This window comes from Lycium barbarum, chromosome 12 (assembly GCF_019175385.1).
Source record: "Lycium barbarum isolate Lr01 chromosome 12, ASM1917538v2, whole genome shotgun sequence".
Lineage (NCBI taxonomy): Eukaryota > Viridiplantae > Streptophyta > Magnoliopsida > Solanales > Solanaceae > Lycium > Lycium barbarum.
The window spans coordinates 78,166,922-78,191,884 of NC_083348.1; the positions used below are offsets into that span (position 1 = coordinate 78,166,922).

Here is a 24,963-nt window from a genome sequence, read left to right on the forward strand (position 1 = left end):
TTATTTTTCAATAATTTATTCTTTCTATATAATTATTTTTTTAATCAGTGTTGTCCTCATGTGCAACACACGTGCATTAAACTAGGTCGGGCCGGGGCTCTGCGCTCTTTCTTTCTGTGTGAGACGATACCGGGGAGAGAAGAGAATGCGTAAAGCCGGCGAACAAGACAACTATATTTTGGCTTTTCACTCCATGAGATGAGCCCAGTGCACTGGACCAATGGATAAGAGAAATGAGCCTGCATAAAAAGCACTTGGGCCCTCTATGTACGATATAGACTCTATCAGATACATATCGATTTCTTTCCGATGGATCAAGAATAGATAGTTGTCTCATCAATAGATAGAAATAGTAGATTTTCCCTTATTCTCGAGAGATTCCTTCTCTATCCCTTTTGATCTATCATAACATATCAAGCTATCTACCAATCAATTTGAAAATAGAACACTCCTCTCACTTTTTGTTCATTGTTGCCACGAACACATAACTGCCATAATAAGAAGCAGGCGAAGTAGCTAGGTACTCGCTGCACGACCTTGAATTATTATTCACGAATGACTTGGGAAAGCCAACAGAAAGATTCGATTCTGACGTCGTAGAGCCGATGTTGTTGTTGCCTGTGCGTAGGTTCGCTAACATAATCTAGGCTAATTTCTAAAACTTGAAAAGATCAGGCCATTGCTTCTACCTGTAATTTTGATGAACTTTGAATGAAAAAATATGAATTCTATATACTTGAGTTACAACGAACAAAGTCTATCGCCATATTAGCAACAAGCGTATAATATCAAAGGAAAAATTGATAACAAGAATCAACTCAAGAAAAGAAAAAGAGAAAGGAAAAAAAAAAAGAAAAAAGAGAAAAATAGAGCACGTTCTTAATCAGTATATCTTTCTTCAGTTGAGCTTCTTTTCCATGGTCTGAACGTGAAAGATATAATACTTTCTCCAAAAAATTTATGGTGCCGTTCGATCATAATTTTTAAAATTATAGTTTTTGGTGAAATATAGTGTAAAAGGGTGAAAAAAGTTTGAAAAATAAGTTTTTTTTATTTTTGGTATTCCGAAATATAACTCCGAAAAAAAGTGAATAATTTTTATGGCTAAATGCTAAAAGTAAAAAAAGCGAAAATTTTTTCCGAAAAAAGTGAATAATTTTTATGGCCAAACACCCACTTATTTTTCAAACTTTTTTCCAATTATATTTCACCAAAAACTATGATCAAACACAATTCTAACTTAATTCCAACTCCAACTCCCATTTTTTTTTTTTTTTTTTTTTGTATGTATGGCCAAATGGGGCCTAAATTTACTTTGATTAACTCTTGAAAGCCACCCGCGTGGCAACAAGACAAAGAAACAAACTCGTACTCGGTCCCCAAAGGGCCAACTCAACTCTGTTGTCTTTGCTTTTCTTTCTTTTCTATACATACAGAGAGAGAAAACGAAAGCGGTATAAAGGGAGGTACGAATCCAGGGGCAGATCTGCAGAGGAATATCGTTTTTGATACCATATAAAAAGTATCATTCTTTTGAGTTCTTTCACGAGTTCTATTGTATGTGTGACACATATAAGCTTATCATCATTTTGTGTGTCCACATTTAAGGGAAAGAGAGGTAGAGGAGTGAGAATGAATATGAGAGAAAGGAGTTGTTATCCTATGTCTTTAATGGGAGTGAATGTGGCTCTTGCTTCTGTTGATGCTCTTATTACACTTCTTGCTTTTGCTCAGGTAACTCTTCTTTTCTTTCTTTTTGATTGTTCTTGAGGATTATATGTATGTGGGGTTCTGCTAAAAGTTCTGTCTTGATTCTTGAAATTGCTGTGTTGGGTGTTCTTTTCTTGTTTTGTAAGGGGGAGTGACCAGGTAATGAGTGCATTTCAATTGGGATTTTGGGGTTGTGGTTTCTGGGATTTTTGAAGGGTTTTAATGGATTTTGTATGTTAATCTTATTTGTGATGGAACTTGGAAGGATGCTGTTTTGGCTAGGTTGCTAGGTTTGTGCTATTGGATTGAAAAATTGAGTTTTTTTTTTTTGTTGCTAAATGTTCTTCTTGTGGGTTGTTAGCTTCTGGTTTCTGTGTGGTGAATTCAGTTAATATGCTTGAATTTTAAGGAATGTCAGCTCAATTGTCACAATGGGGTTAAAATTTGTAACTTTTTGAGTAATTTTTATCATGGGTTTGTACAGACACATTTTCTTGAGACAGTTCATACTCTCGTTGATTGTAAGAGTATATAAAAGGGGATTAGTCTTTGAAGAGTTCTGCTGAATTGAGTAATTTAACATTGCAAATATTTGGTGTCGATGAAACCAATGTAATCTTTCCCTGAATATGGATTTTCTGATGCAGAAAGCTAATTTTTCATGTGGACACTGCCATATACCACTTACATATCGATGTTTACTAATTTCTGTTCTTCTTTGCTGGCTAGAGTGTCGAGTAGGATTGCAACTTTTCGTGGGCCACATTATGATAGGTTTCTTTTCATCATATAGTGCTTGCAGCAACATCTAGAGAGTTGTCAAGAAGTGATTTTCCCTATTTGGAGTGACTTTACCAGTGTTGATGCCATTTACTGCCAATATGATTCCCCATAGGGATTGCATTAACTAATAAGATTGGTATCTCCATACCGTTTGGATTCAATAGATTTGACTATATTTGGTGAAAGGTTGGTGCTGTAGTTTCAATGCCATCTAAGATACTAGCTAAATGTCAAAATTTTGAATCAAGGAGAATAACATTTGATAGCAAATGGAACAAAACAATTGTCTCTGAAATTATTTTGTTAAATGATCCTCGGAGAATCAATATGGAAACTAATTCCATTACATGACGAAGAAATCTTATATCCCAAAATTAGCAAATATGGATCAGAGATACATGTAAGGAGACCAATAGGTCTTGTTTAAGGCAGGAGAGTATCTTGCTTTTCCTTTTGAGATATTCGACACTCTTAACAGATTTGTAATCCCTTTGTTTTCTCTCCAATTACAGTTAAAGCAAAAAGTTGGTACTTTTGGATTTTTTTTTTGATAGCACAGACTTATGCAAGCTAAAATGGTAAAAACATAACTCAGTGCACGGATCCATGTTGTTGCCAATGCTTGCCTAAATTGCAAACTGAATCTCCAAACCTACTCCTTACTTCCTCCTGTAGGCATGGCCTCTTTGAAGGTTAACTGACATGCCCCACTTCATATCCCAAGATTATGGTGGATAATGGTATTTGGTCTTAGTTTGTGGTTTAATAACTTGATGATGAGAAATACATGTTTGTTCCATATTCATGTAATTTCGTACTACTCCAAGTGATAAAACTGGCTATGGAAGATCTGCTACTTTGGTCGAAGTATAGTTTCACGAAATAAGAATATGTTCTACCTAAGCTTTCCCCAGTATTGTGAAAAGCGCCCGGTTCATTGCATTGATGAAGCGAGGCAAAGCGAACCTCCAGCGCTTCTTGTGAAGGAAGGGTGCTTCTTCGACAGAAGCTAGAAGTGTGTGCAGCGAGGGAAGCCTTCACCTTTTTTTTTTTAAATGAATTTAAAAAGGTCGATTTTATAAAAAGAAAAACATTAATCTAGAACCTTAATTCTAACCTTGGCATACTTGCATTACATAAATTTCAAAACTTACTGGTGTCTTATGGCTGCAACCCAAGAGTTTGGTGCTTCCTTTTAGGTTGCTGCTCATGCCCATTGTGGTTGCATAATGTTGCTGTTGCTATATTACAGTTGTGTGTTCATGTACTGTTAATGACAATTCATGTCTGCTGTGTGGTGCTGATTATTTTTGCTTAATAGATTGTGTTATCACATTTTTGCTCAACTTAATATGCTTATCTATTGTATGTGTTCCAGTTAATGAGAATTCACTCTCGGAATACTCACAATGGCTGGACTCGTCAGAAAGTAAGCATTTCATCCTCAATTCTCTGGCTGATTTTATTGGTACCTGAGCTGGATGAAAACATTCTATCCTCCTACTTACAATTAAAGCACCTTCCCAAGGCCTAAGTAATTATTGAAGAATGTGAAAACAACCAATTTGCCACTGACACTTTTTGTCTAGTTTCAATTATGAATAGCAAATATGCTAATGAAGCCTGTTGCCGGATGCTTATATGCGACAATTTATCCCTTGGTACCAAAAGTTACTCGGATTTGGGTGTGTTAATTCTCTTTGGGAACTGCATTCAAGGGTGTGGCCTAACCGTCAATGAAGATGAAAACCATGGAACATAGTAGAGACAAAAGACACTAAGTAATTTCCCATCTGCCTAAGCTTTGGCGGGTAGAGTTGCCTTGTGTCTGTGCTGTTGGTGGGAGGTGGTAGGTATCCGGTGAGATAGTCAAAGTTCTCGAAGCTGGCCTAAACACCACAATTACCAAATTAAATGTAATTTTCTTAGGCAATTAAGACTTACGCATGCATGTTGAGGTGTCTAATCGCTTATATCTTTACATCTACCATAAGTGATACGGATAAAAACATAAAATCACAGAGGAGGTGTGCGTATAGGAAGTATAGTTGGAGTACATGTCTGGTAATATGAGCTCTAATTTACTGTTGGTATTTGGTATAATGTATTCTTTGCATGTTAATTAGAAACATTATCTCAACCTGTTTTCCTCCCAGCTGAGCTCCTAACTTATGTTGCTGGTTTACCTATTAGAGAGTGGAAGAGAAGAAAATGTGAGAAGTCCAAGAACCCATGTTGATGATATTCAACTGAATACTCTTGTCAAAACCATCGTCTTGTAATGTGCAACACTTGTGTTGCCTAGCTAGCATTTAAGGTTCAGGTGACATAACAGTGGTCTTCACAAGCCAAAATAAACCTGAAATGCCTTTACAGTTCTGGTCTTAAGTTAATTCTTTTTCACCATTACCATTGTTATGACCCTTTTCAGTTCCACAACTTGATAACTATTGCCTAAAATTTAGAAAACCTACAGGAGTCTCATTCTGCATAAAATGATCTAGTATGGTGCATACAAGATGCTTCTTCCACTCATTGGACCACCACGAAAAAAACAGAAGCAGCCCACTGCTTTGTTCTTCTAATACCTGACTGGGAATTGGGGCACGCTTGATATACTTGTTGGAAAAAGGAAACTGAGCTACACTTGATAATTTCCAAGTAGACTAGCTCTGTGTAATAGAAAATAAAAGACATCATCAGCTCAGAGGTAGCACTTCATCTCTTGGAGGATATACACATATATTAGAAATTGGAAGTATTGCCTTAATCTGTTAAAGTTTTACTGCTATGAAGTGAAGGTCATCAAGTAGATTCTATGATTCTTCTTCCTGTGGTGCTGGTTAGCCTTAATAAAATTCCTTAGTACATTCAGTGAGGCTTCTTATTTCACTAATGTGCTAATTATAAATCACGCTTACTAGACTTCACTATGCAATTGCAGGTATTTCACTTGATGATTGGATCTTCGAATTTGGGTAAGCGCCTTATTTTCTCTAAAGTATCATCAGTTTATCTACAGATTGTTTTTCCCTGAGAGCACTTATCAAAAGAAAATATATGCACTTTTCACTCATAATATTGGGTTTCTTAAGCCAACTATTGATGCATTTTTTTTTTGCATGCACATGGGAGAGTTTAAATAATGCTGAAGCACAAACTGATAAGCAGTTTTAAGAGTAAATGCAATGACTATGACTTAATATGTTTTTAAAGTATATTTTGCAGAATGTGAAGTTGCTCAAGATTAGATAATATGCCACTTTTCTTATCTCATTTTTATGGAAATACAAGCTTTCTGCAAAATTTTCCTCTGTACGGGAAAATAGGTTCTTATACCTAAGGAACTAGCAAACACTCTTGTTATTTGTTCCTTGAGCAGCTTCTCACTAACATTGATTCAATGGTGGAAGTGTTGAAAAGCGACATGCTATGCTTTAATTAAACGTAAGACATTTAATTAAACGTAAGACGTAACTAAAATGTGGATTCTTCTGAAAAATGTGCTAATAAGAAATAAGAAGTATGTATCTGTCGCAATCTATAAAAAAAAAAAAAAAAAGAAATATGTATCCACCGCCAGAAAACATAACTATAAACAAAAACAACAAACTTAGACATATGAGTTGGAAGAGATACAACTAGATGAAATATGTGAGGTAAGATGATTAAATCAAGTTGAAAGATCATGTTAGTTTTCTAATTCGGATGATGTAAATCTAGTTCAAAGATCATGTTAGTTTCCAGAAACAGCCTCTTTACCTTCACAAGATTGGGGTAAGGTTTGCGTACACTTCACCCTCCCCAGACCTCACTTGTGGGATTACACTGGGTATATTGTTGTTGTTGTTGTTGTTTAACAACTAGTTCTGCTGTACTAAATTTCTGATTTCTATTCCTAATAGTAACAATTCATTTGTTACGTTCTTCTTAACAAAGTAGTATATTATTTCATATCTTTATTCTTTTCTTAATGTTTATTGCCCACCTAATCAAGGTACAGCCCATGGACAATGAAGCACACACCTAACACTTTGGTGCCGACACTGAATCGTTGTCTACGCAATGCAAAGTACCTGGCCAGCCGGCCTGCATTGCATCTAGCTTTGGGATTTAAGTAGGCCCCTGCATAGAGTTTAAACAAAACTAGGCACTAAGATTAGTTCAGCCATGAGCCATTACAAAAATTATACCTCTCATCTTTGTAAGTTGGTAGGTTCTGCACCGCCATCTTATGTTCAGTGATTTAAGTGGTTTCCAACTCTGGGCGAGTGGCCTTATGCAAGCTTTTCCTTCTTTTCCTAAGTTTACTGTTCTTATCTTTTTATAGTGACAGTTCTAGCATTACAAGTCTTATTTAGTTATTTTCAGTGGATGTTCCGAAAAAAGTCTTGTCCATTCCTTTCTTTCATGATAACAGAGTCTAGATATTGAATTTGTAGAACATTCTGGAAAGGTCCTTTTTCTCTCTCTTCTTCATGGTGTTGCCGTCTCATCTTCTTCATATATCAAAGTCACTATATTGGGTCCCTCCTACGAACTTGACCTTTGGTTACTGTTTCAACAAGTCTCCTTGTCTTTGTTTTTTCCCCTTCATGGTAATAGGGTGTGGTACTGAGTCCTCCTTTTAACGTTATTACTATTCTTGTGTTACTCTTAAGTTGCCAATTCAAGTTGTGCTTACAATGTGTTGAAGATTTTCCGCAATACACCTCTTTCCAATGATGTAGAATAAATCTTTTCTCGGAGTTTGAGGGCCACTTTCCTTTTCTGTGATTGTTCATTATTCCGGGTGATACTGGCAAATATTTACTGATCCAATGAATTTCTTGTATGTGTCGTTTTCGAAATAAACAAGCTCAGGTTATTTTACCTCCTTGAGTTTGAGAGGATGTGTTAAAATGAAGAGAACGATTAAGGCTATTCTGTTGCGAATACTGTGTAGTTTAATACAATGTCATAATAACTAGAAGTGCAATATTTTGTAAACTCTCCGTATCTCATGAATCTCAAAGCTCCTATATTTACTTGTGCATGTTATTATTAACCATCCGTATAAGAGCCCTTCTCCCTTATTCTCTTTGTAAAGTTAAAAAAGAGACTTCTTCTGGGCTGTCTGCTAATAACACAAAATAGAAGATTTAGCTTCTCGTTCTTTACCTTATATATATATATATAAAAGAGAGCTTCTCGTTTGGTAGAAATTAAGGGCACAAGTGTATTGTTAATTTTGATAAACTACCTGTGCACGTGTATATAATTTCCTTTAATACCTTACCTTTATTTTTTCTATTTCATCCTTAATTTTTGCTTTCTGTCCATTTCATAATGATAAAGAAAGTTCATATCCAGCAAGTGATCTGTTAGAGTTTAGTTACTGGTATGAATCAGTCATTGACTTTATTCTTCTGCAGGTTATTTCCTTTATTTTGTGTTGACAATTATTGCTGCTTGTAAGGGTTGGCTTTGCTGGTCGCACTCCTGTGGCTTTGTTGTTATGGGTATGTGCAAACACACCATGTTCCCTTTGAATTGATGCTATTTTAATTAGGACTAATGAAAAGCTATTTTGCAGCTTTCCCCAAAATTCTTTTCCTTGCTGCATTTCTTCTTCTCCTTTCATTCTGGTAAGTTTGCCTTCTGTTTGCTGTTTATTTGAAAGTGTGAAAATTATTGTGGTAAATTTAACAATTTGCCTTTATATATTTTTTTTCTTTCTAAATTTGAGGAAAAGAACTAAATTATGAGGGAAATTCAGTATCGTGAACGTCCCATTTTTCCTCCAGAGTCATCCTCTTGCCAGAAAATAATCTGGTACTTTCATCAGTAAGCTGCCAAAGTCAGCAATTTGCAAGACACTGCTACCAACTTTAGAATGTGGTTGACCAAATCATGATCCTTAATAGCAGTTACTTGAGCTAGTGCCATTCATGGGTTATAGATCCTATTGCTCTAACATCAACAAAGTTGTCATGTATCTCTTTCTTTGTTTTTGATAACCGAGAAATCTCGACGGCCGGTGGGGCACGGTTCGGTGCTCGGTGGATGATGTGCCCTCTCCTCTATACTTTCTCTACTTACATACTAGGTTTTTGTTTGTGGTGAATTTAAACCCGTGACATGCTCCTAACCCACATATCACGAGCTATGTTCTCATCACTAGACCAAAGCCTTGGGGCCAACGTAGTGGTGTATCTGATATCCTTTTGCACTTAAATCTACAAAGTTTTTAGTATACAAGAACCTCTGAAATAAAAGGAAATGTGCAATATACATTTATTCTATGAATGAGGGAGGGAATAATTAAAATAGAAAGGAACTTTGGTGCGCAGGGGTCCAAGCCATGAACTCAGTCTTCATGTAGAAATTAAATATAGATGGTTTCTAATTCTTTTTCTGTGAATGAATTCAGGGTTGATCTTTGTCATCAGTCCAATGATGAAGAAGATGAAGATGATGCGTATAGTCCTCGAGCAGCCTTGTTGGAGAAGAATAAGCCAAATTCAAATGCTGATAGTCACCGAAGATGCTGCTCTTTTCGTGCAGTCAAAGTGGGAAGCCGCCAAAAAGTTGTTGTTCTGGTAAAGTTTATGAAGTATATGCATATAATGTTTAAAAGGCAAAGTTGTGACTCGCTTAGCAGCTCGGTTCGCACGCTCTAAATGCAACTGGAGAACCATGTGGTGAAAAGTCTCTTGCGGATAACAAACAAATAAGTGGGGCTAGGCCCACACTTTATGCTTTGCGTTATCCGCCTCGTGTGACTCCAAATATCTTCTTCTAAGTTTTGAGTATAACTTATATGTTGCTGCTCTAACTTATAAAACAATGTTTTTGTTCTATAATTTAGTATCTGGTGATAAACTATATTAAAATGTACATATGTTATTATCACTAGTAATTATTTTTGTACTTCTTTTGCTTATGAATTATATCCAAATTTAACATGTTTTTTTTCTTCATAATATTGTTTTTTAAAAATTCTTTTAAAGAATAAAACTAAAAATTCTGTCGGTGCATATCCCTGCTTTGTGGCAAAATCCCTACCCTGCGAGGCTCCCCCCTCCGCTGTGCCCCCACTTTTTCAGACACAGTGTGTATGTTCGACACATATGACGCATTCTAACTCACCATATTTTTTCTCTTTTATCATTTCTGTTCTTATACATGTACTTGCTTTTTGACAGGTTACTCTGTTAGTTTTTCTGTTAATGTTGGTAGCTGCTGTGCTAATATGGATTGGGAGGGGAAGGAATCCTATTGATTCTTCTGTTGTGGCTCGGGTATGGACTAAGGCTCTTTAATTGCCTGTATCTATTTATTTGTTGTTCTCGCATATTCTTTAACCCGATTGATTTAGCAGCTGTTGGTTTTTGAGCCTCACAAATTCATTTTAGCTGCAATTTGATTTTGCAACACAAAGTGTATACCTTTGTGTTGTTAAGTATTTACCGAGAGGAGCATCTCATTGAAAGAGAGGTTGTGTTCCCCCGTGAGTAAGGGTAGTTCTTGTAAAATGCTTTTTTTTGCTTAAACAAATTAGCACGGTATCATTGATTTGCTTACAATATTGATCTTTGGTGTTTAAATAATTGCTAGGAGAAACTATGAATTGACTGTTTCATGGTGATTTTTTACTTTGCCTGACACCTTCTCCCACCTTCCTCTTGATAATTGATGAAGTGCAGTTTCATCCAGGTGTATGTAGATCTCTTTGCCATAGCAGTTCTTCTGCTCGGAGTGGCATTGGCATGCTACGGTTAGTATCTCGTACACTAGTATTATATATCCCGCCTCCACATTATTGTTCACATGTCCCAGAAAATTGCTGTCCTGCCATTTTAGTAATAGAATCTTACTTATTGCTACTATGCATCGTAAATCTTTACATGGGCGTAATAACTAATGTCTTGATCCACCATTCCTTCACGGAATCAGCTGATCTAAAAGATTTGAGTTATGTTGAGTGATTTACAAAATCATCTATAATGTGACATTATTTTACCTAGATTTCCAACCGTTGATGATGGCATTTATTTGCAAGAAAGTAAATCTTTCTTATAATGGGATACAGTACTTGGGTTATACTATATGAGTGCTTGCTGTAATGGGAAGTGGGGAGCCCACCTAGTGGTTGTGACGAGTATCTCTGTGTGTGTGTGTCCCCTGAGGTGGGTCAGGGGAGTGGAGAAGTGCCTTCAGAAATAGTCAAAACAATAAGATAATGAATGGATTGATATTTTTAGGGGGTGCAACTGCTGTCTTCCAAGAAAGACAAATATTTCATCAGTAATATCGTGATCAGATGAGTTGATTGTACAACCAATTACCCATTTCTCATCGAGCTGTGCAGAATTTTAAGAAACAGTTGTCCTAAAGAACTTGCTGAACTTTTAAACTAGGTCTTTTGTATAGGCTCTAATTATTTTATGTGAAGTTTTCTATTTTAAAACCTGTCTTTTATAACCATAAGACCATTTGCTATGCAGGACTGGTGTTGTTCTTGAAAATGAGCAAAGTGAGATCTGAAAGGGCTTCATCAGAAATGTGGAAGGTACTAACTCATTTTTCTACAGTGCTTCTCTACTCCATTTGGAATCATTATTTGCTGACTGCAGAGAACTTCTCTGTAATGTCATACTGAGATCTTTTATGGTTGTAGTTTTAAGAACTGATAGCTTGAATAAAGTGCACTGTTCTTTCTCTTTTTTTCTTCCTTGTTAAAATTTAGCTGTCATGACACAAATTGTGATATAGATTATTTCCTTGTGAAGTTTAATTTTTAATTATATTTTTGTCAAATGAAGGTCGCAGGTTTGGCAGTTGTTTCTGTGCTATGTTTCACTTCAAGTGCCGCTGTCGCCATATTCACAGATATACCTGTATGTCTTCGGCTGGTATCATGAGATTTATCTTTCATTTTGACTGCATAAGTTTCTAAAAAATAATGTTTTTATCTTGCAGCTTCTTTTTAACTGGCATGGACAGAAGATAAATGGTGTCTGTACATCTCTTCTCATGGTTTTATATTATTTTATAGGTACTCTTATAACTTATTCCTTATTTGATGCCACAGCTTGATTTGGAATTCTGGACTTTAATGAAAGTTTCTGCTTTTTGCCTGCTAATTGTTGTTACCAATTACTGAAGCTACTCCATGCCCCTCCAGTCCACCCCCTTATATGCGGGAGCTACTAACTGAAGTTTAATTAGATGATGAAGTCTGAACTAAGCTTGGTGGAAGAGACCAATTTAACAATCAGTTGGCACCTCTGATGATATATAAGTGTATGAATATAGTAAAATTTTGAGTGGTTGTGATATGTTTCTGTGGATCCTCTCAACAAAAGTTGGGAGCTATACAATAAGGACTTTACATGAGTGCTGCATTGGGACGCATCTGATATTTCTTAAAAAAATTCGGGACATGATTGAGAGGGGACTTAGCAAGGGTGCATTAAGATATTGCTTACCTCCCTCCTAGTTTAGCAATGTCATAGTACCTTCCTTTTAGTTTAAGAAATTACACCTTTTCCCCTTGTTTTGGGCTATGTTATGGAGACTCCAATTATTTCTTCAACATAGAATGCAAGTAGACTTTTATGTAGGAGGGGGGGTTTTCTAATCTAACAATGCAGCTCTTTCATACTAATTAGATTTCATACTAATTAGAGTTTCATTTCACAAAGGAGGAAAACTTTCTAATACTCGTTACGTGACCAAAATATGTTCCAGGTTCTTCTGTACCTTCAGCATTTGTGCTATGGGTGATGAGAGAACTACCACCTCCACTTGTCACTTTCGGGCAACAAGAGTCGAGGACAATAGCTTTTATCAGTGATAGTTCAGTGACAGAACAGCCTCAGCGATGGACAGCTGCTACAAGTGCGCAGAATCAGGTTATTGCCTTCTTCTAACTCTATTGCACACGTTGTTTGTTGATTGGTCTATATTCATGTGCATCATGATCTAGGGATATGTTGAAAATGCCTGCTATTTCCTTTCCCACACATTGCACTTGGGACGGTGAAATTATGGTAGGTGAAACTATGGGTGCGAATCATTTTGAGCTGTCCATTAAATTTTTCTTAAGATCCACCAACTCACCAGAATTGCAGCTCAGCAGTTGAAAGAGAGAACTTATACAACATTATTTTAGGCAGAATAACCTAAGAACACTCGTACCTCTATCGTTTTGACATCCTGGCCCCCCTATTCCTCAAGTTTTCATCCAAAACACCTCAATTTTATCAAAACAAGTCATTTAAACGCTTCTGACTATTGACTAAGCTTATATGGCGTTGAGATGGCTGAGGTGGACAAAGCGCGTGATTTACACGCATATATAGTGCGTGAGTTGATGATTTTAATTTATAGAAAATCAGAGAAGAATATAGAAGGAAAAGAAAACATAACAGAAGCTCCAAGGAAAATTTCTGGCAACATAACTAAAGTCTAAAGCTCCGATTGAAGCAGCTCCAGCAACAATTTCACAACTCACACACAAAACCTATAGCATCATATATGCTTACTTGTATACGTCCTTCAAAATTGAGCTGTCATCTTCACTTTTTGGCCTGGTAGAAATCATAATTCTATAACTACTAATTAACATTAGTGTAAATGGAAAAGGGGAATTCATTCACCAACCCAACCCTAGCCGCCGAACACGAGAAAAACTCCTGCCCTTTCTTCTTCTTCCTCCAGCTCCACCACTCTCATTTTCCTCCTCCTTATCCATCTGCCTCACATCGCCACTGTTAAACCATCATAGAACCCATTAGAGCCGAGCATTCACTTCATTCGCCGCACTACATCAGATACCGTAAACCACTGCCTCCATCTTCATTTTTGTGGTCTCGTCCTTGTAAAAAATATTTGCACTTTAAAGCATCCTGAAAGGTCCAACTCTGGCCTGAATTTACTCACATTTGAAACTCTTTTAACATTTTAGGATTATGCTTATTGGTTACCCAGGTGAGATGCAGCCAGTGTTTCTGTATTTTTCCAATTAATCAGTTTGTGTATATTTTGTAATGGTGAAAGGAGATGAGAAGTCTTGTTTTCATCAACTTGATATGTTTCGATGAAAACACATAAAGTAGAGGGACTGGGATGTCAAAACGGTGCAATTACAAGTGTCTATCAGACTATTCTGCCTTATTTTTAACCTCCCTTTAACTGAACAAAGCCAAAAAGAGGGTATGTGAAATTAGAGTGCAAAACAAAAAAAGAACTCAAACTTTCTGCATTGGGTGTCCTTCCATTCATTTCTTGATTTTCATGATCTTAATCTATTTAGAATCACGAACTTGTACCAATGTGTTCCGAGCATTGTGGATGCAGGTCTCAAGGGCGAGCCCTATATGATCAACGTGATGATATTGGACATTGATTGGTGATTTTCAGCTAGAAATGAGGAACTGACAATACAAAAAAGGAGATAACTGCTCAGTTTGAGTGGTGGGGATTGTGGTTGGGTGATCGAAGAAAGCTCAGCTCAACGGAAAATACCCCATGCGAAAAGATGGTTGCTCGGGGTTCAGATGCCTGCATAACTTGGATTCCTGTACATAGCAAACGTTGTGATGAACTTTCTAAATTTTACAGATTCCTTTTTGTTGATATAATTAGGTTTTAAATGTTTCTTTCCCTGAAAAGGTTTCCCTCTAATTATCTTACATGTGTGGTTGTCTTGAAATGGATAAATTGCCTCTTTTAAGTTAGAGAATAATTTTCATTGGCCTCGTGGAGAAGATAGAAATATGATGAGAAATACAATCAGTTATAAGGAATCGTGTTTATTTTTAGGATTCTAAACAGGTGAAAGTCATTCTAAGTTTGTAATCACTATCTCCCTCCAAATTTTGATTATCGATATTCTCCTTTTATCTCTTAATTTAGCCATTAACCAGCGTTTATATCTTACATGGAAAATATTGCTGTAATTATTAAATGAAACATGTAACAATTCAAAAAAAATGAAAAGTTCAACGTTGTCCGAAGTTGAAGGAAAAAAGCTAATAATTACTGCCAAATGAAAGTTGTTTAAGCATTTAGGCAACTTAAATGACTAAGAATATTCAAACTTGGCGGATCTTTACTAGCGATACAATTAGCGCTAAGAAAACAAATTAGAATTAGCGGTAGCTATTACCCTGATTAACTTTGTCGAGATCGTTTGCTTCAAAATGCAAATACGCTCTGATAAAATTAAGGAAGCATAATAAGCAAAGTTATTCAAAATTATCACAATGTAGCAATTCGAAATTAGTTGCAACAAATTGGAATATAGGTACCGGTTAATAATACAATTGCTCTTGAATACTTCTACAAAGTTGTTCTACTTGAACACTGTATTAAACTTAAAAGCTAGAATTCTATGAATAAAAGTAAGTTCAATTGGAAATAAAGCAGACTGTCTGGGAAGTTACTGAACGAAATTTAGAATAGAAGTAATCCCATATGACACTTCTTTAATAATGGCAGTGTTTGGGCAAGCTTGCGCGCATCTTAATTTGTATTCCACCTGGTACATGTAATTTGTATCACATGTTTCTGGTAACTTTGGCTGCAAAGGCTCAAGTTAGATGAGAAAAGATCACCTCGCTCGTTTTGTCTCTGCTAGGATTTTGACCGCTAGACCACAACCCTTAGGTGCATAACTTCCAAACAATTCTTTTATCAGTAGAACAATGATAAAAGTATCATCCAGCATTAGAAAAGAAGCTTTCATGTTAAAAAAGTTGAAACAATTTTTGGGCAAAGTAAAAAAAATGAAAGACAATCTGGGCAGTATTCTTTCATATGTGGTTATATTGGGCTTGAACCTTTGCTTATGCATTGGCAGCGCCACTTCAAGAATGAATGATGCAACCTTAGGAGCATGAGAAATGTATTAACCAAATATTAGCAGTTCTGGCATCCTGTCCTTCCACCTTGAACTTAGCAGTAACACAGCCCACAAATTGTCATCTTCACCAAATTGTTTGATATCCATGCTGTAAGAGAATACACCAAATCTGCCGATGTAAAGTCAACATTAATCAGCTTCAACTTTCAACAAGGAAAACAGGCAATCACAAGGTCCAACAAAATAGTATACCATCTAACAAGGCCGTTTATGGAAAACAACAATAACTATGCCTCAATCCCAAATAGTTTGGGTCGGCTATATGAATTCTCTCACCCATCAGGTTTCTCCATTTTAAATTTATCACATGCCAACATTATACAATTGCTATAGAAAGTACTTTAACAAAAATCAGAATTCTAGCAAAAGATACAATATTATGAGGCATAATCTTGTCATACCAAGCTCAAACCTTTCCAGTCACAACCATGGAAGCTTCATTCTTTATACAATAAGCATTCAGACGTAATACACCGGATAAAACATGAAGCAAACAAGAAGTTTAGTTTGAAAATGTGCAAGTTTCCTACACCAAACCACTAGGAAGAGTTTTGAATTACCCCGAAAAGAATGAAAGAAAAAATCATTTAGGAATAAAAACACTATGAAGAAACCTAAACACAATATTTGATTCCTAGACATTTTACTACCTCTCATTAAGTGAGTACATGCAGTTAAATACATACCAAGTTCAAATAACTTCATCATAAGTTCTTAAGAGCAGCATAAATAGTTCACTAAGACTAATTTTGAAAAATAAAGATAGAAGAAATAATAGAACACATTCAATTTGTACAGATACTGTTTAATTCTCTAATTCATTCCTAAACAACATACCCAGACCCCACTTGTGGGATTATACTGGGTATGTTGTTGTTGTTGTTAATGTTTCCAAACTTAACCAGTTAAAATTAGCTTAGAATTAGTAGTGGAATCTACATGTGCTTTTTCTTAATAAGGAATGATGCTTCTTTATATGCAAATTCCACAGATAAATTTGATGGCAATACTTCAAATTAATATCACTGGTTAGAAATGGTAAGAGGAAGAAACAAGAGAATTTTTTTCACTAGAGAGAAGGTCTTTCGAATAATGATATATGAGAGGAGTGGTGGTGCAATCAAGAACAAATGAATCCAATCTATGATAAAATCAAGACAAATGTCAAGGTGAAGAGAAGATTATATTGCAAATCAATGACACAAGCCCATAACAAATGATCCATACTCCAAAACATGAAATTCTGAGCAAGTGTACCTTGACAGGTTGAATTATCGTACTTCTCTTCCTACTGATCCAAAAGCTTCAGGAGGCCATACCTAATTTACAATATCAGAACTTTTAGAATTCTACAACAAGACAAAACTAAAGAAAGAATGCTGCACATACTAGTACCAAAAATATGGAAAAACTGATTAAAAAGTTACACGTTTTATAACATTTCTGGCTTACTATTTCAGAATGTCTCTCCAGAAATAGTTAACAACATATGTGTCGGTTTATGAATTAAAGTTTGAAACACTGAGCATATCTGATGAATTTTACAAGTATCAACTAGTCTACAATAACCTGAAGTCTAAACCACCTTCACAAGCTAATGCATATTTTTAGAACTTTGCCTAACTAACCAAATTGTAGCTAACAGTACAAGTAAGATTAGCAGAAACAGTATTTAACACATCTTAATCCTCTGAAAATGATGCTTCTGCACAAACCAGACACGATTCCTTTGGTAGGTTTCTTCTGGAAAGTCCTACAGTAGACCTAGTTATTCTTTTAATCTTGTCAAACAATAAAAAAGTAAAAATCTGACCTATTAATTCAATTTCTGTAAGGTTTTATAAACAAAATTGACACATAATTATCCTATGGCATGCATAAGGACAGCAAATATAATCGTATGAAAGGTTCCTTCAAAAACACTTCCAAGAAATTAGGCAAAAGCCTTTTCAAAACATAATCAAGTCATAACAACTAGAAAATAAAGCTAAAAATATAAATAGAGAGGAATCTCACTCACAGTCCAAAAGACTCTGCCCTGTACAAGTCCATAAGGAACTGGTCCAAATTTCCTTGAATCATTGGTATTAAACTTGTTATCCCCTTCAATCCAAACATGTCCATCTGGTACCTGTTCACATTCAAAGCATATTCACCTAAGAAACAAAAGTGGAGAAAAAAAAAAAAGGGGGCAAAATCCCGACTGCATCAGCTCCTGAAGAGTTAGTGGTCAAAAACACACCTGAACTATCAGTTGTTTTAATACATAGATGGTGATAGTTCAGGTAGAAAAACGGAACAATTGATAGTTGGGGGTGTGAAACTCGCGAAAAAGTGATACTCCCTCTGTTTCAATTTATTTATCTTACTTTCCTTTTTAAACTGTTTACAAGAGAATGCCTCTTTTCTTTTTTAACAACTCTTTAATTCCAACTTTTCGCATCTCGTATTTAAGACCCCACAAGATTAAAGTGCATTTTGATACATTCTACATATCCTTAATTTAAGACCACATGAAACTATGGGTCAAGTCAAAACCAAACAAACAAATTGATACGGAGGGAGTAGTAAACAAGCTGAAACCTACAAATTGTTACCAACTGCCAAAAAATCACTGCACAAGGGAAAAATCAGTTGTAAATTACTACTACTATTTTACTAAATCAATTATTACCACAACAGTAAGTTCTTTGTCATTACTTCCATGATCCACAACATATCTAACAGTATCACCACCCATACCAATGAGTCTCTTGATCACAATCTTTCTTGGGTTTTCGGGGCTCCGAACTAGCACCACATCGCCCCGTTGCGTTTTCTCAAACCGGGTCGAAAGCCTTTCAGCTAAAACAAGATCACCAGTCAGATTAAACGTTGGAAGCATGCTTGGACCTTGAGTCTGCCCAAAAAAATAAATAAATTAAAATTGCAGTTCACTTAGCCCAAATCATTAAGTAGTAAAACTAAAACGTACGAGAGCGAAGGTGCAGATGTAGTTGTTGGTGACATGAAGACCACAGAGGAATTTGGACACAAGAAGTGTTTGTTGAAATGCCTCTTTGATAAAAGGCGTCAATTGCTTCAGATTTCCCAGACCCATTTTTGGACACTGGGTTTTTAAGAAAGGTTTTTTTTTTTTTTTTTTTCCCTTCTTCCTACATATGGAGTATGTTGTTGTTACATATATGACAATTCCAGTTTCAATGAAGCAATGAGACTCCTTATATTACAATAGATGATGACAAATGATATTCTAATATGAAACAAAACAAACTTGACATTAGTGACTGAGCACTTCAACTGAGTTGGGGAAGGGGACGACGGAGGAACAAACAAGGAAAGAAAAGAAGTAAGGGCTTTTGCTGTGAAGGGCATTTTTAGAATTATAAATGTTATAAGGGTTAAGAAGGTAAAATAGTTAATGTTAGTTTCTACTATATATAAATGGGAAGCGAGTACTAACACGACAACAAATGATTGTACTAAAAGCAACATAAGTACTCCCTCTGTTTCAATTTGTTTGAACCTATTTTCTTTTTAGTTTGTGTCAAAATAAATGACTTATTTCCTAATTTGGAAACAAATTCACTTTATGAATGATTTATAGTCACACAAATTTTCAAGGCTTATTTAGAACCACAAGTTTCAAAAGTCTTCCCTCTTTCTTAAATATCGTGCCCAGTCAAATGAGTTCGTATAAATTGAAACGGAGGAAGTATATCATAAAGTTCGGCCTACATTTGGCTTCTCCTTTAACCAAGTGTACCTTTCAATTGCCCTATTTTGGCTTACATGTGGTTACATCTTTATTTTTAGGCCAAAGTCATAGATAGACCCTCAAACTTGTCCATAGTTTCCACTTGGACCCCTCAACCGAGCCGCGTACCATATGAACCCTTCAAGACAGCCTTTATTGTGTCACTTTGACCTGTCGGTCCAACTTGGCATTTAAAGAATTATGTGTGTTGGCACGCGCCGCCTACGTGTATAAGCCTCCCAATTAAATGTTGCCATGTCAATTAGAACGCCACATATGCACGGGCCAACCCGGTTAAAACCCATTGAACCTGTTAAATTTTTATACGCAAACATATCAGTACCCGATCATTTTCCCTCCGTCAAAGTCCATTTCTTTTCCAAATATTTTCACCTCCTAAATTCATCCTAATTCAAACCCTAAATTCATCTATTTCGACGGTAGAATTCGACACAGTGTTTAAACTTCCGCCCAATTCTAACGCATACGCTGTTCGTTACCCCCAAAATAAACCCTAAGTTCATCGTTTTCAGCTAGTTGATTTTGTGTGTTGGAGTCATAGTTTTTCTGTGGGTTTTGAAGGTTTTTCTGTGCATTTTGTTCATTCCATTCTTTAAGAAGGTAACTTTTGCTTTAGCCTTTTATTATTGTCAAAATATTTAGTGGATGGTATTGTTGTTATTCCGTGCAAAATTGGGGTTTTTTAAAAGGATTGACATTATTAAATAGTAGATATATCAGATATTATTGAGGTCCATTTTCACCATGGTGGTAACTTTACAATGGGCCCTAACCCCATATATGTTGATGAGAAGGATGTTGTAATTGCTGATATTGATAAAGACCATTTCTCTTTATTCGAGCTACTGTTTTATACAAAAAAATTTGAATATAATTTAGTGGGTGGTTTCCTTTACTTTGACTTAATAAGTAAAACTTTCGTCCAAGTGATGACTGCTCGAGAATTGTTAAATATTGTGAGTGGTTTGAAAGTTGGTGATGTGTTACATTTTTATAGTTCACATGTGTGTGAAAACCCTGAGGTGGTGGAAGATGTGGGCCCTACTGGACTTATTTGTGGGTTAGAGGTAAATGATGCATCTAGGGCAACAAATATGGATTTTGATAGTGATATAAATACTGGGGTTGGAGAAAACATAGAAAACTCTAAAGAAAGAGAAGAAGCTGCTGTAAATGCTCCTAGTGTTGAAGAGGTTGAAGAGAGAGGGTCTGTAAATGTTCCTAATGTTGAAGAGAGAGGGTCTGTAAATGTTCCTAATGTTGAAGAGAGAGGGTCAACTGTTGAAGTTAAAGAGGAAGTGAATGATGAACAAACTGATGATAGAGACTCATTTTTGGCTAGTAGTGAGTCAGATCTGGATAAAATACCAGATGAAGATGATAGTGAAGCTGATGAAGAGTTAATTTCTTTGAGGAATGAAAGGAGAAGTAAACTGAAGAAGCAAATACCAAGGAGAAAGGAACCTGTTGTCACTGCTGAGATTCCCCTAGGTGGGGGAAGAATAGATAAAGTTTTTGAAGATATTGGAAAGAACAAGGCCTCCAAATACAATGGATACTTAGTAGGGGATGAGCAGTATATTGGTAGTTCTTCTGAAGAGTATAGTGAAGATTCAGATGATGAGCTGGATGTGGATGTTGAACCTGGTGTTGACTTGCCAAGTAGAAGGAAGAGCAACAAATTAAGGTATGATCCGGATTGTGTGGTTAGCATTTTTTAGCTAGGCATGGTATTTGAGAATGCTAAAGTATTTAGAAAGGCAGTAGCTAATTATGCTGTTGAATACCATGTTCAATTAAAACTTAAACCAAATGAGCAGAAGAAAGTGAGGTGTAGGTGTAAGTCCAAGATTTGTAATTGGAGGTTGTATGCTAGTGTTGATAAAAAATCAGGGGATTTTATGGTGAAAACTTACCATCCAATTCACAAGTGCACTCCACTTAACAAGAATAAGATGTGCAATGCTAAGTTCATATCCAACAGATTTAGGGATAGGATCACTTCTCAACCTACTATTAGAATTTGGGAAATTCAGGACTTGGTTAGAGACCAGTTAGGGTTGTATGTTGGTAGAACTATATGTCATAGGGTAAAACAAATAGTGCTTAATAAGTTTATGGGGGATTGGAGGGAGGAGTTTGCAAGACTTTGTGATTATGCAAAACAAATCATTTTGAGTAATCCTGGTAACACTTGCATAGTGAAAACAGACAGAGAAAGTCAGCCTGGAGTGAATTTGTTTAAGTATTTTTATGTTTGTTTTGATGCAATGAAAAAGGGCTGGTTGGAGAGATGCAGGAAAATTATTGGGTTTGATGGTTGCTTCCTAAAAGGTGCATGTAAGGGTGAACTTCCGGTGGCTGTTGGAAAAAATGGGAATCAGCAGATGTTTCCCATTGCTTGGGCTGTCATTGACAATGAGTCAAAAGAGTCATGGACATGGTTTATTCAGAACTTAATCAATGATTTGGGGCTGGGAATTGGAGATGGAATTACAGTAATGTCAGACATGCAAAAGGTAATTTTACTAACTTTTTTTGCATTGTTAACCTTGTTTTTTTGGCATATATACTAACTGTACTTGTTGTGTGGTATTGTAGGGATTGTTGAGCACACTTCTTAATCTTTTACCAAATGCTGAGCATAGGAAATGTGCTAGACACATATGGGCTAATTGGCAGAAATATTGGAAAGGTGAAGAAAGAAGAAAACAATTCTGGAGGGTCTCTAAAGCATCATTTGAGGTAAAGTTGAGAGAAGAACTTACAAAATTAGATAAACTTGGAAAAGACATCTGTGAAGATTTATTGCAATTTAACAAAGAACACTGGTGTAGAGCCTATTTTAGGGAACACTCTAATTGTGATGTAGTTGAAAACAATATGTGTGAGACCTTTAATTCCTGGATATTAGCAGCTAGGCATAAGTCTATAATTACCATGCTAGAAGAGATTAGGCATAAAGTAATGACTAGGCATGTTGAAATGAGACGATTTGCTGAGACATGGATTACTGATATTTCACCTATGGCAAGGGTGATGTTGGAAGAAAACAAGAAGCTGTCTAACAAATGTGAAGTGTTGTGGAATGGGCTAGAAGGGTTTGAGATCAAGGAATATGAATATAGGTTTATTGTACACTTGTGGAACAAAACATGCACTTGTAGGCTGTGGCAGTTAAGAGGAATCCCCTGCCAACATGCAATATGTGCATTCTACCATCTAGGGGATGAACCAAATAATCATGTGGAATATTGGTATAGAAAGGAGACATTTATGAAGGCATATTCATACTTTCTTAACCCACTGCCCAACATGAAGATGTGGCCTAAGACTAATAACATGAAGATTGAACCTCCAGCACCAAAAGTAATGCCTGGCAGACCAAAGAAAAAAAGAAGAAAGGATAAAGATGAACCAAGAAAGAAGTATGGCAAGCTGTCCAAGAAAGGTGTGCAGATGACATGTTCAACATGTCACCAACTAGGCCATAACAAAAAGTCTTGTCCAGTAACAAAGGTATGCGTTTGTTTGTTGATTTATTTTAGTTTTAACACCTTATTATTAAGAACTGCTCCTAACATTTGATTTTACTTCTAGGGTGGAAGTGGTAGAGGAAGTGGTGAATCAAGCTCTGCACATAAAAGACCTACAGGAAGTGGTGAATCAAGCTCTGCACAGAAAAGGCCTACAGGAAGTGGTGAATCAGTTGGGTTGAAAAGGGGTAGAGGAAGTGGTCAATCAAGTTCTGCACAGAAAAGGCCTAAAAATGCAGGCCTTGGATGCTACATAAGCCCAACAACTGGAAGAACTGTCATTAATGTAAGGATTCAATGTTTACAATCTAGCATTTACCACTTTGTTAAGTTAATCTAATTTATTTTTGTGTCAATTGCAGCCTGGTAGTTCAAGTGAGAGAGTTGTGAGGCATGGGACTATGAGGGACACCAGTGCAGTCAATATTGATCTTGGATTTAAACCTCATGGTCTGAAGTTCAAAGGTAAAAGTGATGTCACAACCACACAGCTACAGCAGCAGTCTAGAAACAGGAGAAATATAACCACCAACGAGCCTTCTACCCAACCAGAAGCAAAAAAGAAGCTAATTTGGAAATCCTGAATGTCTGTTCAAACAATTTAGTTCTGAATGTATTGTGAAACAATTTGGCAGTTTTAGCCAAGTATTTTTATGTGTTTTATGTCCTTTGCATGAAACTGTTATTTTGCACGAAACTGTTATTTTGATGGCTAGCCGAGTACTTCTATTAAATGTAACTATTTTTTTGATTAGTTAAATGGTAGTTGGATGGGGGTTGAATTAATTAATTGAATGGTTGAATGAAGAGTAATTGAATGGTTGAATGAATTAATTGGAGTAATTGAATGGTTAAATGGTTCAATGGATGCTGGAGTAATTGAATGGTTGAATGAGTTAGTTGGAGTAATGGAATGGTTGAATGGTTGAATTAGTTGGAGTAATTGAATGTTGTATTATCCCTATATAAATTACCTCCATAGTCTTCCATTTTACTATCCAACAAGCTCACAAACGAATTCAGTCATAGTCTCTCAAACAAAATGCCACATATCCAGCATTACACTATTGCTTGATTTGAGAAAACATTGACCAAATCCTATATACAAAACGATGATTTCGTAAGTCGTATTTTTTAGTTTTTGTTTACCATTGTTTTGTTATTGCTTTTAATATTACTTGTTGTGTAGATTCTTCCAACTATGGATGTTCTTCCACAAGTTGACAAAGAAGCCGTTGTTTTATACGACACAGGCGCTTTCAAAATGAAATACAAGATCGGTCGAAAGGCGCGCCTCAATAATGGATGGAAAGAGTTTGTTGATGCAAAAGGCCTAAGGGAAGGGGATGAGTTGCGTTTTCAAGTTTGTGATCTAGAGGATCGCCTCTACTTCATTGTTACTAAAGTGGAGGAGCCGGAGATCATAGATGTTGATTAGGTCGTCTCTTTCTATTTATAAAAAATGAAGTTTGGTTTGGTTTGGTTTGATTTGTTTTGTTTTGTTTTCGTTTACTTAATGACGTATGGTTTTGATTTATGTTAGTATCCAAATATATATTCATTCGATTCATAAAAGTGTGGTCATATACAATTACACAAAATCACAAAATTTGGCCAACTTTGTGAGATTAACCTATCCCTTTGTGAGTCACTAAAACAGTCCCTAAAACATCAAAATACACTGCAATTTAACCTTGTTATATCCCGTATTTTTGTATGTTGGGTTATCCGTAAACTAATCGACATAAGTTCAAGGACAAGATTATTTTTGAGATATGAGACAAGAATTTTTTTTATTTCCGATTTTAATAGTGCACGGTTTGCATATTAATTACAATTAGTGTAAAAACATTAGTAAAGATTAGGGATTGATTAACTATGATCAGATTATTAGGTGGGGATTTTATTGGTGATCAGGAATTAACTAATTAGATAAGTTTAATTACGTGTGAGACACAAGGAATATAGCTGGTCAATAGGAGGTGAGTGTTCACATATGGCATTTCCACGTGGAACATGGAAGATGAAAGTGTTGTGACTATGTTCTAGGAATGAGGAGGTGGCATCTTTGTTTATGTAGTAAACGGCTAGTTGAAATGATTTAAAGGCATGTGGACCCCACGGTCCACTTAATGGGAAAGTACATAGCCTCCCTTATCTTATTATTTACGTACACAATGTGATAAAAGTTGTAAAAATATTTATAACGCTATGTGCCAACCATTCTACGTGGAAGTCAGCAT

General features: G+C 36.0%; 3 protein-coding genes across 4 annotated transcripts; 2 read left to right on the plus strand and 1 right to left on the minus strand.

Annotated features, from left to right (window-relative positions):
• Positions 1-1,354: 1,354 nt before the first annotated feature.
• On the plus strand, positions 1,355-14,392 carry LOC132621454 (tobamovirus multiplication protein 1). 2 transcript variants are annotated; one of them, XM_060335729.1, is made up of 13 exons: positions 1,356-1,734; positions 3,872-3,922; positions 5,438-5,471; positions 7,908-7,994; positions 8,069-8,120; positions 8,906-9,074; positions 9,681-9,776; positions 10,192-10,252; positions 10,983-11,047; positions 11,301-11,375; positions 11,458-11,533; positions 12,229-12,392; positions 13,840-14,392. In XM_060335729.1, exons 1-13 carry the CDS (start codon positions 1,633-1,635, stop codon positions 13,861-13,863), a joined length of 1,056 nt encoding a protein of 351 aa, XP_060191712.1. In that variant the 5' UTR covers positions 1,356-1,632; the 3' UTR covers positions 13,864-14,392. The 2 variants fall into 2 exon arrangements, with proteins under 2 accessions (XP_060191713.1, XP_060191712.1); XM_060335730.1 differs by lacking the exon at positions 3,872-3,922 and having other exon boundaries at positions 1,355-1,734.
• Positions 14,393-14,756: 364 nt separating this feature from the next.
• LOC132623577 (mitochondrial ATP-independent inner membrane protease subunit 1a-like) lies at positions 14,757-18,767 on the minus strand. The gene is made up of 5 exons (XM_060338356.1): positions 18,381-18,767; positions 18,081-18,305; positions 17,427-17,537; positions 16,664-16,725; positions 14,757-15,515 (listed from the first exon to the last, which is right to left on the minus strand). Exons 1-4 carry the CDS (start codon positions 18,504-18,506, stop codon positions 16,678-16,680), a joined length of 510 nt encoding a protein of 169 aa, XP_060194339.1. The 5' UTR covers positions 18,507-18,767; the 3' UTR covers positions 14,757-15,515; positions 16,664-16,677.
• A 2,144-nt stretch (positions 18,768-20,911) lies between these two features.
• On the plus strand, positions 20,912-23,304 carry LOC132624486 (uncharacterized). Its single transcript, XM_060339259.1, has 4 exons — positions 20,912-21,703; positions 21,786-22,703; positions 22,785-23,006; positions 23,083-23,304. The coding sequence occupies exons 1-4, from the start codon at positions 20,912-20,914 to the stop codon at positions 23,302-23,304; spliced, it is 2,154 nt and encodes a 717-aa protein (XP_060195242.1).
• Positions 23,305-24,963: the final 1,659 nt, after the last annotated feature.